This window comes from Lissotriton helveticus, chromosome 1_1 (genome assembly GCF_964261635.1).
Source record: "Lissotriton helveticus chromosome 1_1, aLisHel1.1, whole genome shotgun sequence".
Lineage (NCBI taxonomy): Eukaryota > Metazoa > Chordata > Amphibia > Caudata > Salamandridae > Lissotriton > Lissotriton helveticus.
In genome coordinates this window covers 632,311,561-632,329,847 of record NC_136057.1, presented here as the reverse complement: position 1 = coordinate 632,329,847, position 18,287 = coordinate 632,311,561, and the positions used below count along the sequence as shown (strand labels likewise).

The 18,287-nt window shown below is 49.1% G+C and overlaps 1 protein-coding gene across 10 annotated transcripts in view; it reads right to left on the bottom strand.

The window, feature by feature from the left end:
• The window catches only part of UPF2 (UPF2 regulator of nonsense mediated mRNA decay), a 1,696,571-nt gene that overhangs the window by 736,166 nt on the left and 942,118 nt on the right, over positions 1–18,287 (bottom strand). For all 10 annotated transcript variants that reach the window (XM_078674159.1, XM_078674161.1, XM_078674162.1 and 7 more), the window contains one exon: positions 15,719–15,994. In XM_078674159.1, the coding sequence (XP_078530285.1) occupies positions 15,719–15,994 (276 nt within the window). The remainder of the gene's footprint in view (positions 1–15,718; positions 15,995–18,287) is intronic.

Below are 18,287 nucleotides of genomic sequence, written 5' to 3'. Positions count from 1 at the left end.
GCACAGGGTACTGTACATCTTCCAGACCATCCCGGTGCTGCCCCCGCTGGCGCCATCGCAAATTTACAGGCAACCTTTCACCACTTCATCTGGGGGGGGGAAACGTCCGCGCCTGCACAAACAACTGGCATATCGGGGCACGGACGAGGGAGGGCTTGGCATCCCCAACCTCCAGCAATATTTCCAGGCCTCCCAACTCCGCTATCTAGTGGAGTGGTACAGAACGGAATCTGAAAAACGATGGTTGTTTCAGGACAGGGCGATGGCCCAGTCATCCCTCTGGAAGATCCCATTTCTTCACCGGCATGATAGACCGCGCTATCTTCGGAAGTCACCCATAACCAACCCCACCTTACGTTTCCAGCTCCGGCATTGGCTTAAGCACCCGGACCGCGCTCCCCTGGTCAGCAGGCGTATGTCAGACTTTGAAAAGTGGCTAGTGACGAAGGTGTCAGACAAACACCTCATATCGGAACTCTACAAGCTGCTCACTCCTTCACTTGCCCCGGGTCTCGCAGCGGGCCAAAGACGCTGGGAAGGGGAGATAGGAAGGACACCGTCAGATCGGGAATGGAGCTACATATATTACAGAGCATCCCACACCACACGTAACACCGCAGGCAGGGAAGCAGCAGTGAAACTTACAATCTACTGGCACCTTACCCCTGTCCGCCTTAATAAAGGGAATCCTACTCGCAGCGCGCTCTGCTGGAGGGGTTGCGGGGAGCGGGGCACCATGACCCATCTCCTCTGGGAGTGTCGGGAAATCAGAGATTACTGGAAAGCGGTCTTAGACGACATAGACAAAACATTCGACACTGAGGTCCCGAGACTCCCAGCTTCCACCATCCTGGGCCTCCCTAATGCCATTAATTTCCCCCTAAAATCAATCCGGGGACGCCAAACGGGGATTGCCATGCAAGTGGCCTCACAACATGTTCTGTCACTTTGGGGATCCACTACCAACCCCACCCATACGGGCTGGCTGCATAAAATAAGGTTTAGGCTAGGGATGGAGCGCATCCAAGCCACACTCGCACACTCTGCGGCCACGTTCCGGAAGGTCTGGTTACCATTGTTGTCCCTGCTCTCCAATGAATTCAATGAAGTAACATGCCCCAGATATCTCCGTTTACGACGCCTTACTGAGGCTCCAAGTGATCCCTCAAGTTCGCACTAAGAGCAGTGCTAAACGCCCTGTAGATAACTGGAGGATAAATTTACTGCTATGGCACACTGGTGTGGGAGGGAGAGGGATCAAGGTTTCTATTTTCGAAGTTCTGCTTTTCTACTTGGCATTATACACCTGGACGTTGCACTTTATCTATGATACGGCACATATACTTAATCCATGACTGGATCTGTGGAGAAGACCTGCGTGTCTGTCTCGAAGGCTATCTATATATGTTGCCTCTCCATTGCAATGTAATGCCTGACATTGCTTTTGAAATCAATAAAACAAATTTGAAACTAAAAAATGGCCAGTGGGGGAGGAGCCTAGCGCGGGACCAAGATGGCCGTGATCGTGTAGCTCCTTGAGACCCGCTCCGCCGCTCGTCTATCCTGTCATATATCCTGTTACCCGGGGGGCACCATTCGATGGGTGATTGCTGTGGCTACGTCCTGGTGCAATTGTGGCCCGTAGGATCCATTCCTACCCCCTCGAATCGTCGTCCGAAATATCGGGCCTACCCGTTGCCGGCGCCGCGGACTCTGGTGTCATTCGTGGCCGGGACCTAATGCGACAACAGCGGCATGACCCGCCGGAAGTGGTGACCCCGCCTCGGCTCACCCTTTGAATTGACTATTGGTGCTGGGCATATCAGAGGGGGTTCCCACATTCCCGCGTGACGACTCGCGATTGGGCTCCCAAGCGTCTGTGAATTTCGTCCTTTGTGTCGCTGGCCTTATCCTAGGTGTTCCCGGCGATCGCCCCGTCATGGCTGCCAGAGCAGACTCGGAGAAACCTCTCACTAAAGGTGGCAGGACTCAGAGGTCCGTCCAATCCAATAAACTGGACAAATATACTGTGCCTAGGGGGTCTCCGGCTGACCAGAAGCAAACACCAGTCACTGAGGCCACCTCGCCGAGGGCCAGCGCAGAGCCTTCTTTGCAGGACATAATGGATGTGGTCACCAGAATCGAAACTTCTATGGCGACTAGAATGGACACACTCGATCACAAGCTTGACTCGGTTAAGATTGACTTTAACCTCTTGCGCACGAATCACGCCAAAACGAGCGAAAAAGTGAAGTTCCTCGATATCCTGACTTCGAGCCTGGTTGATGATACTGCTGAGCTACAGAGAGAAGTCCAAGCTCTTCAGGCTGCGCGTGACGAAACCAGGAGGCTTCTCGATGATTATGAGGGGCGCAATCGTCGAAATAATGTCCGCATTTTGGGTGTTCCTGAAAATGCGGAGTCGCATACACCGGACCTATTCGTTGAAGACCTGATCCTTAACCACTTGAAACCAAAGAGTCTCAGTAAGTTTTTTACGGTGGAAATGGCTCAGAGTGCCAGGGGGTCTGCCGAAAGTGGGTGCACAACCGCGTCCCATGATTGCTAGGGTGCTGAACTTTCGGGACCGGGATGCTATTCTGCAGGCCTCGCGGACGGACGGCCCTCTGCGGTATGAGAACATCACAGTCTCCTTTTTCCCGGATTTTACCCAGGCGGTGCAGAAGATGAGACAGAGCTTCCTAAACGTTAAGCGGAGATTGAGAGACAAGGGGATCAGGTACTCTATGCTATATCCTGCCAAGCTACGAGTTGAAGTGAACGATCAAACTTGGTTTTTTGATAAGGCCAGGGTGGCCTCGGACTGGGTGGACACTGTTAGACCGGATGACGCTGAGGATCATCGACCTGACAAGGAGGGTACTCGGCACGACCCGGAATGAGGACTTTATGTTTGATTATTTCTCATTGCTGAAGTTGGGGGGTGAGGAATGGCCTTTTGGTGCGTTATATTTGTAACATGTTGGACTATGTTGCTTGTCTCTTGGGATGTATATTCTTGGGAGTCGGGTTGTGGACTACATGGGAGGCGCCTCCTCTTTCTACTTTTAGTAACCATTGTTGGGTGGGGCGACAGGCACACTGCCAGTTGGGTTTGGGGCGTAGTCCTGATGCAGGGGTGCAGGGAGGGGGGCGGTCTTCTGAGGCGGGTTGTTCCGGGGATTTTGTTTTCAGTTTCGTTTCACATTGCATTGGGTCTCGAATGATATGCGCGTGCGTGATGGAGTTGGGTAGATGTCTGGTTCTACAGTGGGGTTGGGAATTCGGGTGTTCAGCTGGAACGTAAATGGCTTGGGGGACAAGATCAAACGGGGCATGGTTAGCCAGTTTATCAGGCGCCACTCGCCGGATGTTGTGCTTCTTCAGGAAACTCACGTTGTTGGCAATTGCTGTATGGCACTTCACAGAGGGGGCTACAGACTGATTGCGCAAGCTGGGTTTACGACTGGCTCCCGGGGAGTGAGGATCTTGGTGAAGAAGGCTCTTCCTTTTGAGGTGCATGCTACATGGTCTGATCAGAGAGGCAGATATGTAGGGGTGTCGGGGAGGCTGGGGGGTAAAGTGGTGACCTTCCTTTCTGTTTATGTTCCCCCTGCATTACAATCCGACACTTTCAAAGACCTTGTACATATATTCCTTTCACTCTCGCTGGGCCTCCTGCCTTTGGGTGGGGATTTCAACACTGTTTTGGATGGTGATATTGATCGTGTCCCGCCTAAGTCGCTGCCCCCGGCGCGCCGGTGGCTGGGCGAGTTCTTAGATTCTTTGAGTTTGGTTGATGCCTGGCGCCTCTTAAATCCTACGCTTAGGAGCTATACTCATCTGTCGGCTGCTCATGGGTCCATGTCACGGCTTGACCAAGTCATTTTACCGGCTGCAATGGCTGATAGCGTGCGGGAAGTGCGCCACCTGGGACGCGGTATATCCGATCACTCCCCAGTTTGGGTCCGTATTGAGATGGGACGGCCTATGGTTGGCAGGGTGGCACCCATCAATGCCTGGCATCTTCGTGACCCCGCTATTAAGAAGGAGCTGTCTAGCGCCTCCGAACGTTACTTTCAACACAATCAGGGGACAGTGGACTCGGCACAGACACTATGGGAGGCATATAAGACTGTCCTGCGTGGTGAGGCGCTGTCTCATCGCTAGTAAGAAGAAGAGGCGTTAGGCGGATATAACAGCGGCGGAGGCGGAGGTCATACGTTTAGAGAGGGAGGTCGCGACTTCTGCGACGGCTGAGGTTCGCCATCATTTGCGCTTTAAACAAGACGAATATCGAGAGTTGTCTAGGGAGTCGGCGGTGACACAACATAATGACGTCCAGAGTAGAATCTACGAGCATGGAGATAGGGCCGGTAGGCTTATAGGCTGGTTGGAAAGGGGAGATCGCGCGTCCCGATTGGTCCCTGAGCTTGAGGGTGATGGTCCGGAGACCTTGACTGATCCGCAGTTGATAGCGGACTCTTTTGGTTCTTATTATAGGGAAGTCTATTCCTCCTCGAATGTGCACGATTGCTCGGACCACGCGGATTTGCTCCGTGACATTATTATGCCGGTACTATCGGATGACAACCGGAAATATTTAGAATCCCCTCTCACTGATGACGAAATTGGGGGAGCCGTCAGGAGTATTAACTCGGGTAAGGCGACAGGTCCTAATGGCATCCCTATTGAACTATATAAATTGATTGCACATAAGATAGCGCCGCACCTGCGTGCTATTTTTTTGGAAAGCCGAGAGGTCAGGGTTCTCCCCTATGATCAATGCATTGCTAATATTGTCGTGATTCCCAAACCGGGCAAGCCCCGTGCTTCTCCCTCCTCCTATCGTCCTATCTCCCTGCTAAACGCGGAGCCTAAGATACTGGCTAAGTTGCTGGCAATCAGGTTAGTCAAGGTGATTTCCACTTTGGTGCATCCAGACCAGTCGGGCTTTATGCCACGCCGTAATACTGCCCTTAATCTGAGACGCCTCCATGGCGTCCTAGGAAGGGCTCGTGCATTGTCGCACCCGGCGGCGCTGGTGTCACTTGATGCCACCATGGCCTTTGACCGGATTGAATGGTTGTATCTCTTTGCTGTACTGGAAAAGCTGGGTTTCGGTCCTGACTTTATTGGATGGGTACGTTTACTCTATACTGCTCCCCTGGCCCGCGTGGTGGTGAACAATTGTCAATCGTGCGATTTTGAGCTGGAGAGGGGAACGTGACAGGGTTGTCCGTTGTCTCCCCTTCTGTTCGCATTAGCTCTGGAACCCTTGGCTGCTTGGATTGGGTGGGAAAGGATGATACGCGGTTTGCGGTGGTCCCCGGAGTGGGAGGATAAGATCTCTCTATATGCTGATGATGTGCTCCTTTATGTATCTACACCTCGCTCCTCCCTTGACTTTTTCCTGGACATTCTTAGGGTGTTCGGTGAATTTTCGGGATTCACCATCAATTGGTCGAAATCTGTGATGTTGATGTTATCGGGCGCTCCACCGGTGATTCCGCAGAATTGTCCTCTTCAGGTGACTACTACCGGTTTCGTATATTTGGGTATTTATATTTCCCTTGACGCCAAGGCGAGGTACGCAAATAACTTGCAACCGCCCTTAGTTAGATTGCGCGCAGAGGTGGAGCGTTGGCGGTCGTTACCCTTGTCTCTCTTAGGTCGAGGGGTGCTTTTTAAGATGTTGGCTCTTCCACGCTTTTTGTACGTTCTCCAAAATACCATGGACTCGGTGCCTGCCAGGTACTTTCGGGAAGTTGAAACACTCCAGAGAACCCTCCGTTGGGGTGGCAGGTCCCGCATTGCCTACGCTAAACTCACCCTTGCCTGGTATGATGGAGGTATTGGTCTCCCTGATCTCCGGAAGTATTATTGGGCTTCCCAACTTGCAGCTATCAATCACATAGTTTATGGTCTTCCTGAGGATCCCGGCTATGCTATGGATCGTAGTTTGTCCCCTGGGGGAAATTTGCTCCGAACGTTATATAATCGGCCGGGGCGCTTTTCCCTCACGGGCCCTACTTTGCACGCAGTGAGAGTCTGGCACGCGGCCACTAAATCCCTGGGTTGGGAGGGAAAGTTGACCCTTGCAACCCCTCTTTTCGACTCTGCTAAATTGGGTAACTTATGGACTACCAAGGGATTTGACAAGTGGGAATTGATCGGACTCAGCCACATAAAAGATGTTTGGGGGAAGGGAGAGTTGTTGACCTTTGAAGCGCTACAGGAACGTCACCACCTCCACGCTAGGGAACACTTTCGCTATCTGCAGGTCAGACATGCCCTCCTGTCCCATATTCCGTTGGGAGACTCCCTCCCAGACGCCTCCCCCCTCAAGGATCGTATCTTGGATGGTTACATTCCTGTTAAGACAATCTCCCTGGTCTACCGCAAACTTATTAATCACATGAATGATCCGTTACAGTCTCTCCGAGAGGCTTGGATGGCTGATGGGCTGGAAATGGATGATGAAGACTGGGTTGAGGCGGTTTCTTCCCCACGGGTCGTAGCAGTACAGATGAGGCTGCGTTTAGTACAGTTGAAAATTTTAAACATATCTCATGTGACCGGTCCTAGATTGGTGAGAATGGGGTGTACAACGAATGGTGACTGCAAGCGGGGATGTTGCTACATTTCTCCACATCCTGTGGCATTGTGATTTCATCCAGACATATTGGCGGGATATACACGATATCATGAGGTCTGTATTGAGTTATGACATAGGATTGGAGGTGCGTAGATGCCTTTTGAACATTTGGGAGCCCACAGACCTTAATCAATATCTGAAACTATGGGTCACACTAGCCTGTATGGTCGCAAAACGCAATATAGCGCAACTGTGGGGGGCCGCTCAACCGCCTCGGCCTGCGAAGTGGTCTCAGGATCTTGATTGGTGTATGTTCAGGGAGCGGGCGAAGTATGTGGCGAGGGGCTGCCCTGAGAAATGGACAAAGATATGGGGACTGTGGAACGCCTATCGGGGAGATATCTGTGTCCCTCCGAACAGGCGACCTGACTCTGAAACCCTGGATTCCCCTTGATCCCCGACTTTTTGTATTCTGTTTTGTCCTGTACTAGATGTCCCTTGCTCCTAGCACTTTGTAATACTGTCGATTTGTCTCCAATGCAATGTGATGTTTATTTTATGTTTATTGTTAATAAAAAGAAATATTAAAAAAAAAAAAAAATGGCCAGTGTACTGAACTGAATGCCTTCTCAGCGTCTAGGGAAAGGAATATGTGGAGATCTCCTATCGGATGAACTGCCGCCAGTCAATTGTTGAGCCTACAGAAATTAAATCTGGGCTTTCTGTTTGTCATAAATGCGGATTGGTCCTTGTGGATCGGGGGGATATAAGTGCAATTAGCCGTGTGGCTAAGACCGTTGCCAGTATCTTGGTCTCTATGTTAAGGAGTGAGCTTGGGTGATAAGAACTGCTATTTGTGGCTGGTTTCCCTGGCTTATGTATTACCACTATTGTGGCGCTGCGGAGGTGTGGTGGCAATGTTCCCTTATTTAGTGCCTTGATGTACATTTTGAGTAGATGGGGTCCTAGGATGTTTTGTTGTCAATGAAAGTTACGCTGTGTTTTCCATGTTGTCATCTGGATTTCTGATGTGGTTGATGAAACACAATTGTTAATCGAAGCCTTGTATTATGAACACTTCGACATGGCCAACTGTAAAACTGACATGGAATGCTGTGTGTTCTTTTCCTTGTAATTACAGGCTGCCTAATTTCCCTAATGGACATTTCCCTAGGGCATAGCCAGTGGTAGGTAGCAGTGTACCTTACAACACAGTTGTAGATAGTTTTTTCTTTATTTATTTTTCACGGTCATGAAGAATCGCCATTGATCATTGCATGATAGTTTAGGGTGAAAAGCGTCATCTGAGAATAGAGTATGTAATTTGTCACATTAAGAACAAAACAAGCTATCCCTTCCTTATTATTTTACTCAGGCAGGATACCTCACAGAATAAAGCCTGAACAAAAAGGATTCTCTCACCTGTTTTAACATCACAAATACACATCGACCCTCAACTAGGCCCCTCACACCCACTGCACCCTTACGGTGAGGAACAAAAGATCTCCGATAAAGAGCCACGTGAAGGGTGCCCGTCGTGCATTGCAGAGCCAGCCGGACGAGGAGCAGGCTCAAATGATGAAGCATGACACCTAGCTTGCTGGGTGTGTGAGAGCCCTAATTCTGAAAGGAGGGATTCCCCTCCTTGACCTCCTGTAATATATTGTCAGACTTCACTAGCTATGACATTCTATCGGTGATTACTACATCACCAAGGAACTTCGTACCCCTTTTAAAGAAAGCCGCTAGCTGTAGGAGAGTGGGGTCTGCAATCCCATGGCCACCCCAGATTTTTGCTTTTTGCTTCACTGGTTTATGACTTTCCCTGGCTGTGGGCCTGCTAATCAGACCCACAGCCTAGCTGTTCTCTCTCTAAATTACAACCATGTACCTTAGGTGCATTTTACCAATTGGTACTGGGCCACCTTATCAGTCCCTGTACAGCATACCTTAGGTATCCAGGGCATGGGTGTACCCAGGGCCTACCAGGGGCTGAAGCATGTATTATGCCACCCCTGGCTGGCCACCCAAACAGACACAACTGGCTGCACGACAGCTGGGGCAAGGTGGTGTAAACATCCTTTGCTTTAGATATAGTATTCCTATATCTAACCCTAAAATGGACACATACATTCCTATCAGTCACTCCTATGGCAGGCCTTATCGATCCTGAAGGCAGAGTGCTTGGAATTATGTGAGATGGTGCTCTGGCATGAGCTGAGCCCGTTTGCAGCTTGCGGAACCAAGTCCAAATAGCTGTTCCATGATAACGCTATACCATATACTCTTAAGTGCATTATAATCCTCGCGGTTAAATGCTAACTTTGGCATAGCATTATCAAAACATCTCGAGTAAGGTGTCATACGAATTGGAATACTAACCCCTCGCCAATTCTGGCGACGGGGTTAGCATTCCACCCTTCTAGAGGGACACGACATGTATGTAACTGTGAACCCCGGTTAAAGTCAGACATAGCCTCAGCTCCACAAAATGGATGCTGCCACCGAGACACAAGTCTGCCCTCCTGCTGCTGGGAGTCCTTCCAGCAACGGAGGCATGGACAAAGGGTTTCCTGTCAGGGGCGGTGCCAGCACCATCCCAGACAGGATTTTGTGTATCCCAGGTAGGCAGGGCTGAAAGGAAGGTGACTGCAAGTGGCACCCCGGTGCTCACTGTGCATATGCCGGCTCAAACCAGTTCCTGGGGCACACCAGCCCCTGAGCTGGGGGGAGACCGGACAAAGGAGAGGGGTGACGCACTGTTTGTTTTTAGAATCCAATGAGGGCCGTATAAAACTTTAGATGGGTACCTCATTCTTCCACTAGAGCTTTATAACAACAAAACGGATTTAGGCCATTGGATCGGGTAAAAGACAGTGGCATAGATATTTGGTTGGCCACATCAAAATTTAGGGGTTTTTTGTGATTATGTGCAGTTTGTTGTTTATTTACCGTGAATATGCTTTGATTGTGTCTTCATTTACTGTGCATCGTTATATTGTGTTTGTGCAACATTGTGGAATATTTATGATTATTTTTAACCCTCCAAGGTACCTTTCCACTTGGATTTTAAATTGTGTTGTAAAAAGTATATAAATTTACTCTGTTTTTTATTGTTTAATTGATTGTAATTTTAATAAATATAGACTGTAAACGATTCTATCTCAGTGTGGAAAACCTATTTCTGTGTTAGTTTAACACCTATTGTATCTTGTGACCTTTTCTCCCTAAATAGGAAAGGCCAATAGTTACTAGTCGACTATTCGACTCCAGGGATCTCCCTTTTTGACTAATTGTGTAACCACCCCCCTCCTAGTCCCACCCATAGGGCAGGACTTAGTCGCGTGCCAGCCCTTTTTCTTAGGATAAAGGTAGGAGCAGGCCCCCTTCCCAAATTAGATAATCTTGAATCTTGAAACTACTTTCCACGAAAGGAACTCTTGACTCTTCTGAAGACTCTCCCTTGTGGCTAAGGAGTAGCCACCCTGCACCAGCAGGCACCATAGAAGCTCTTGCGGTTTGCTGCACGTCCATCCTCCGGATCAAGACTGCCCAGCTCGACGAGACCCGGTCTTCCCGCCATCTCTGACCTCTACCTACATCATCCAGCCCAGCTGAGATTCGTGGGTGTGACGAGACCCGTGGGACCGGCCATCTTCAAGACCTGCACGACGCTTCACCAGCACGACCCCCGAGAGACCCTCGAGTAAGTGCACTGGGGTTTGAGAAGCCCTAACCCTGAGCAGCTCCAGCACCGAAGTCTAGCCTCCCAGCATCCACGAGATCTGCGTGGGGCCCTTCTGCTCTTTGCTGCTCACCGCGTTGTCCGGCTACTTGCCTGCTGGCTTGTGGCCCTCCTGACGACGAACCACGACACTTCCATCGCTGGTCTGGTTGCTCCAGATTGGCCCTTGCTCCCTTCCAACAGAGGAGCACCCCGAACCCTCCTGGTCCACTCCAGACGCCATCTTGAGTCCACCGCGTGGGCTTGCCTTTGCCAAGGCTAATTGCTCCAATCCTGGTTTCAGCAGCGCCGACAGTAGACACCTTCATGGGACAGCTCGCCCCTCCATCCTGGTCGCCGACAACGCCTCCTGGTCCGAGAGACTGCAGAGCCCAGCGTCGCCCACTCACCTGGTCGAGGTGACTTCGTCCGGTGCCATCCTGGTGCCCATCTGATCACTGGCTAGTGATCAAGAACTGAGTCCCCTCTGCTTTCAGGTCATCTTCAACTCTGATCCAGGCTTGGATCCCACCGAACTTCATCACTGGTCGCCTTCCAGCAACTTCTTCTTTCAGGCTCCATAGACTGTAACGAGGATTCCCGACGTCTTTTGAACCCTATGCAGCCGCAGCCCCTGGGCTGGGTAACTCGAGCATTTCGGTGCTCCAACGTAGGTTCACTATCTAAGTGTCCAGATCCTTTTTCGTTTTCACCCTAACTAGTCGGATTCGTCCGATAACACTAACTTTACGAAATCTAGCATCCATAGACTTCTTCCCGCATCCCGCGTGAGAGTGCACACTCTGCACCCGATCTCCCTAGGCCTCCTGCTCCTAACCTTAGGGTTCAGTAGTGTAGTCCTAGCGATCCTGAAGCCTCTGGATCTTGTTACTTACCTGCTAGTATTTCGCATTCCACTTTTTGTGTATATGGTTTTTCGTGCCCCTCGGGCATTTGTGTAAATTGTGCAACTTGAAGTATTTTCGTAAGAGTTTTGTATTGTGCTTAGCTCCCTGACTCATAAAGAGTTCAGGGTAGAACTGTTATTAATAAATATCCTATATTTTTATAACAACTTGTGTGGTGTCCTTTCACTTGGTGTTCAAGGGGTATATGTGACGGTAAAACAGCTGGCTTAACACGCCCTCTAGAGTTTAGCCTAAAGACTGCTCTTGTCCACGCTACTAGGATAGCTGGTCTAATAAGGTTGACTTACAACCAATCATCAATAAGGGTCGTTTGGAATGATACACAGTGATCACTAGAATAGTGAGCACTACAGATCAGGCCAACTTCTCACACTAGCATTCCAGGGAGTGTAATTACTTCCTCTAGAACTTAGCGGTCCTTCAACGCGCAGGTCAGAATGTTCACTGTTGCTAAGTACGTTTCTATTTGAGGGGTTTCAGCTAATGGTCCCACCCTATAGAAGTCCTCCTAATATCTTTCAAACTGCCTAGCTATGCTCCGGTCTGTATCAGTTGTTGCTGCCCAGTATGCTGTAAACCTTACACGCTTCCATATCCTTCTGCCCATACCATGCCAGTGGCCTGCCTGCCTAGTCGTTCATGATGTAGAGAAGGTGTTGGGTTGCTAAGATCTAGATTTTTGCTTCATCCTGCACTAGCATTTGATAACCCTTGCAAATGCCCACTATCCTATGAAGGATGGAGGGATCTGATCTAGCCCCTGGGGGCCCTTTTAACTTCACTTGGCGTCTTTCTATGGAATTTCCTATTGCTCCCCTTTTTATGTGCTATGATATTCTGTGCACGGTCCCGAAGCACTGTTTTGTAGGTCTCCTAAAGTGTGGACTGCCAAGTCCACTGATTCTTTGGTTTCCGTGAAGCAAAGCTACAGAACCCAGGCGACGCGACCGAGTGTGAGCCAGAGGGGCAAGTGGTAAGACAGGCCTCTGGCCTAATATTCAGCCTAGGTATCCCATTTACCTCTCCTGCTGAGGCAAAGAGGTAGTCTAGTTGAGTCTGGAAAACCCCCTATTGACTCCAAAGAAATAAAAGTATCTTCGCTCGTTTGGGTGGAAGTGGTGTGAAAGATCAGAGAGTCCTAGCGTAGTCGCAAAGCGTGCCAATGGTGTCTCACTCTGGACTTCAGGAGCTGGGCCTGAGCAGTCTATCTCCAGGCCCATTACATCATTAAAGTGCCCCCCCCCCCATGTAAAGGGAGGAGTCTACTTTTAACAGGATCTCAGTAACGTTGTCTAGGGTGTGGCATTGCAGTCGAGGGGTACATAAACACTAATGAAGGTAACATCACTCCTCCCCCACCCTGTGGCGTTTAAGTCCAGTTGGGATCTAACCAGGACTACTGGATCTGAAAGGGGGGTGTTTTCCTAGCCAGTATTGATGCTCCCCGGGAACCCATGGTAAATCCGGTATGGGCCAGCATGGTGTAGGCCCCTCTGCATAAGAATAGGCACTGGAAGCCCAGCAAGTAGGTCTCTTGAAACAATACTACATCTGGCTTTAGAAGCATATGATAGGTGGCACCAGCCTCCTCTTCACTTTATTACATAGCCTGTTCACATTCCAGGTCATTATGGAGCTCCTCCCATCTTTATGTCAAGGCATTGTCTAACCACACTCTATGACAAATTCCACATCTACCTCCTTGCTTGAGCCTATTCCATGCCTTATACTAGAACACAATCCCCTTCAAAAACCACAAAAGATCCCAAGTAATTGGTCTCCCTTCCCCACTCCCTCCTCACCCATCTACCCACATGTCAACAAAACAACTACTTTGCAGGTCGGGCCAGAGAGGTCTGTAGTTACCCCAACCCTCGTATTCTCTAAATCATATAAGAAAAGTCACCAGTCTCTTGATTTGGACACCCCAGCTATCACTCACACACAGTTCACACTTGAGGGAGAAAAAAGGAAAGCGGTTGAGGCCCTCTCTGTCCGTCCCTTATGTGGCCCCCTCACAGGCCACTATCTCTTCGCTCCTCCTCCCAAGCATCCCCTCGGTCCCTTCTTCTACCTCCCTCAGGATTCAGCATTCTCAGTGTCTTTCTGGCCAAAGTTCGGTGTTACTTTGTCACAGTTATGGCTGAATACATCCTCTTCGGTACCTCCTTGATGTCTCCAACTCTCCATCGTTGACTTCACCTGTCATCGTATATCCTCTTCATAGTCTCAGGATCTTGCAATGATTGCCCTGTTTCCATTTAGCCACCCCAGGGATCTGCCGGCCCCATCATGATCGGTTCCACTTCTTATTCACCAAAGACCAGAGTTTGGGCCTGGATCCCAGTCTATTCCTCTGCAAGTGTTATTTTGCTATGTTCTGCGGTGGCTTGAGCTGTGGTCTCTCCTCTAGTCAGCTCCAGGACTCTTCTGGTAAGGCTAAACAGTATCATTGTAAATTACTTTCAATTTAGTGGTAAAAGACAATTTTTATTATAGTTGTAATGAGCGGAATTTCCTTTCACTGCGTTGAATGTCCTCTGTTTCTGTGCTTCACAGGAGTAATACCAGGAAATCCTAATGGTGGAATTTTCGAACTTGATTCCCCTATATGACTCGCTTCCCTAAAGATTAGGTCTTTATCTTGAAAATTCAGTAGGAGGTCAATGATGGCTAGCGAGGGTTTCCTAGCGGCGGTCAGGCCGCGAGCGTCCTATGAGCTCTCTCTATCACAAAGCAGTTGGAGAAGTTCTCATCTGTAAAGGTAGACCAGAGCCACTGTCCGAGACAACCCACCATGTTGGTCACTTCTACTCCCTCGGGAAACCCACCAATCTTGGGTTGTTTCGTCTTGCCCAGTTTTCTGGATCCTCAACCAGCAAGAGTAGGTCTTTGGTTACTGCTTGCAGTTCTTGGACGTCTTTTGCCATGGTCTGTGTTGCATCCACTAATTCGGACACTCTTACATCTGCATCTGTCACTCTGTCAGCCACACTGTGGAGAGCTTGTCTTAACAGTGACACTTCCTATCTAACTTTCCCAATCCTGGTCTCCAGTTCTGTTCTAGACAACTGGATTGCATTCAGGAGAGCAGCGTTGTTGGGCAATGTGGGTGGTAGCTCTGATGTACTTTCCACCACCTTGGTATATTTGTCTATTTTACCTCGATGGGGCGCTTTAGAATCTTTGTCTTTTGCCATTGCAAAGTGTCTGTCTCCACCCCACTGTCTCTTCAATTGATGGACTTTAATATCATCCGGTATAGTGACCCGCAATTGCTGGTAGCAGTCTTCTCTATTCATGCCGGGTTCGCATCTAGGGAAACGCAATAGGGGATGCAGCATGATCTGGGCCTGCCTGTGAGTGCCTAACTTCTAGTCTCAGGGTCGCCTATGTGATGGCAACCTGGGAGCCAGATCCTGTATGCTTCAGCCAGTATTGTTTCCTTTCATGATTTTATCTCCTGGCGCCGCCTTATAACTTTACCTTTCTACCCTGCCTGCCTCTGGGTCTCTGTAGACAATTGCTGTTTTTGGGGTTCCAGAGGAAGGGGTCGTCGCTTTGCCCCCAACTCTATCTTGTTCTGCCACTTTCAAACATCGGTAAATCTGGAATTTGCTTGAGCATCATGCGTTGTGATCAGGGTTGCTGGGGGCAATGTCCCCGGTGGACCCCGCGGTGAGCATCTATCCACCCCCTCAATAAGGGGTTGCTTTGCTCCTGCTTCCTCACCCTTCACAATCGCCTTGTTTTTCAGGGGTCCCGGTCAGCTCCTCCATATCAGCTTTATGTAACTGGGCAGATTCTACATTTTATCTGCGATTTGGTTGGAGTAGGGTGAGGGCAGGGAGTACACATACTTGTGATCTATAAGCCCCAGCTTGAGACCGCCGCCTCACTCCTAGGCCTTGGTCATCCTCACTCTTTCTGTCCATCTAGGCATCTCACACCTCTCCCATGACGCTGATCCGCATCCTGGCAAGCTGGGAGGCGGGTGTGTGTGGGGTGGTGATTGGGTTCCGACCCTTTGAGTGTTTCTGTCCCATACACCCAATACCTTTTGCCTACATTATGGGATGAGCCCACTCCTGACCGACGCTGATATGCGCTCTGATCTGCTAGGCAAACCGGGCGAGGGGGATGCTGTAGCCCAGCTAATGAATTCTGAAACATTCAACTCTCAAGAAGAAAACTTTATATAACAGGAAAAAACATGTCAGTTGGTGTAAAGTGTGCATGAATGAATAATAAAGCAATGTCATAATGTGTCTTAGTTAATTGTCAAAAATACAAAGCTGGTTTAAAGAACCAAAATAATTGACTGTCTAATTGAATAGGACATCTGAATTTTATTTCCCAAACTTTCAGGTTTCTTAAGTATGCACACAATATTGGACTAATTATAACATTTCATGTATTCAGACTAATCAATGAGAAAAACTTTTTCTTTTACAATAGGAGCCATACCTGAAAATACACCAGGAAGCAATCTAGTTTTCTTTTGCTGGAACCCCTGTCGAAGTACTGACCACATGTATCAAGAATAGTGCAGACTAGTCTGATTCGGAAAAGGTGTTCCGGAGGATCAAGTATGCTAGGTCCGCCATCAGAATTCACACCAAATGAAATAAATGAGTACAGAGTTCTGAATATAACTGCAGACTCCACCATTCTGTAATTATACAGTTCACCTAAGAACTTGGCACTACTGATACGTCGCTGGTTGAATTTTGGTTGGTTAACCTAAAAGGAAAAAGAAAAGACGGCATCAAATCAAACAAAGATCCACTTGGACACTTTAATCATTAAATATTATCAAGATCGGACCCATTCAGTGGGATCGAATTAAGAAAAATAATCCTTTCATAAATAGTAGTTTTGATGTACACTGCAGCTTTACAGCAGATTCTTTCTCTCTTGAATTACAGTGCTGGGATTGAAAAGTCCTCATATAGTAAGGGACGTGCACCCATGACCTGAGGGCTCCACTCTTGGACCGGAAGGGTCACCCAAAACACTACCCTCACAGTGGTGAAAGGCTACTGTCTTTATCAGGAGTTCAGCACCACAAGTGCGGTGGTGGCAGCATACCATGTAGTGATCTGTAGGAGTGAAGAACAAGTTACTTACCTTCAGTAACAGTGTATCTGAAAAAGACATAAGTTATAGATTCCCTAACTTAGAATTAGCCCCAGGCATTAGACTGGATCCAGAGAATTTTTTCTTAGCAGTACCCCTGTGAGTTGGTGTGTGGCGCTGGTCGACTCCACGACCGTCATCGTGGTTGCCGGGATGACGTTGTGGTGCCCAATAAGACGCCGCTCCTGCGCACTGATGTCAGTTCTTCTTTTTCTGCAGCAGCATCGCACAGATCCATAGAAAGGTACCCCTAAGTCACTTTTTGACGTTTTGTAGACTTCTTTGACTCCTGGTGCGCGAGGAGGTCCCAACGCCGGACTAGGTTCAAGTCTTGCGACTCCTGTCACTAGCTGATGTTTTGACGTATCCGCACCTCACTAGTCTCCACCAGTTCTGCCTGTGACCAGGAATGAGGCCAAGGCTTATTTGTCTCCCAGCTAGTTGAGGGGACTTTACCCTGAAAATCCAAGACCAACTGCCCTGGAGCACCACCACATGCCTGCTTGCCAAGACCAGTGTGCCTTGTGAGGAAGATGAGAGTGCTGGAAGAGGAGAGTATTAGAGGGGGCGAGGTCCAGTGAAGAATCCTATTGAGTGGACCCCCTTAGCAAGGTGTGAGGCGATGGCTGAGGCACTAATCAAGTTGTAACCTGTGTGTAGGGGAAGTATGCAACACTTATTTATCAGAGGAGGGCCACAGTGAAGTGAGCTGTGATCGCTGCTTCATTGAATGGGTCATCACTCATGTACAGTAGAAAGCTAGCGACACTGTATGCCAGAGGGAGCTGCAGTGAAGAAACTCACTGTGCCGATCAGGTAGCAGCCCGTGTAGTGTGGAGAAATAATTACCTCGATTTGCTGGAGGTGGTCACCAGGACCAAGAGGCGTTACCTGGTCAAGATCGTCATTGGAGAGAGGCCGCCGTGGTGACCCTAGGGGGAATGCACTGTAATGATTTCCAGCACCAGGACTGTCACATCTCTCCTCAACCCAGCTTAAAGGAGCAGCAAGAACTCTGTGGTAGCTGCACATCCATGTGGGGAACCTGAAGACCGCTGAGGGCAGCCCACCTGGGCTGCGTACAAAGAACTTACTGGAGACCGCCACTGAAGCTCTAGCGCAGGTGGTGGGGGTGCGCTCAGACTCCACTCGCTCTGATTCCGATGGTGCAGGTAAGACTGTTTTCACGGCAGTTGGCCATGGAGAACTTGTTTGCCAGACACTTTTGACTTTAATAAGAAGTTGGAGTGGGACTGATGAGACTCGGACTACTAGTGGGGCTTGACATGAATGTTGCTTAGAGTGAACGGGGAATAACCACTACAGTCAGCGAGTATTTGACTGGACAATCATTTATTGCTGCTGGTACACGTATTTTTAGCTGGGAGGTTGTATTCATCCCCCTTTGTCAACCACCCCAAGAAGCCTTGGCCTGCTCAACCAGTGCTACTACTTTAAAGTCCAATACTGAAGGGGTACTTGGCCCGTTGCTTAGTTTTCATAGTAGTTCAGTCCCGGAACATCAGGAGTAAAAGGACTCAACCCCCACATTGGGGCCAGTAACCCCTGCTTGCCCCATGGCCCTCTGAAAGGGGTTCTGATAAACAGCCATACACAAAATGGGAACATTAATTCCCTTGCTACAGTCTAGGCAGTAATGCCCTGGTATGGTAGTCAAAGATTTAATGTGCAGAGACATGTAGTTGTGAATTCATACACCAGTGGCTTCTCTGCATCAAATAGAAGGCAAAACAGTCCCTTCTCGTGCCACCATGACAGAACACAGATCAATACCCACTGGGCAGGGAAGGGACCTACGGGCAGTGTCTAAGTTTGTTTGTGGCAAACAGATCGATATTTGGCATTATCCAGATTTGAAAATATTTTTTCAGAACGG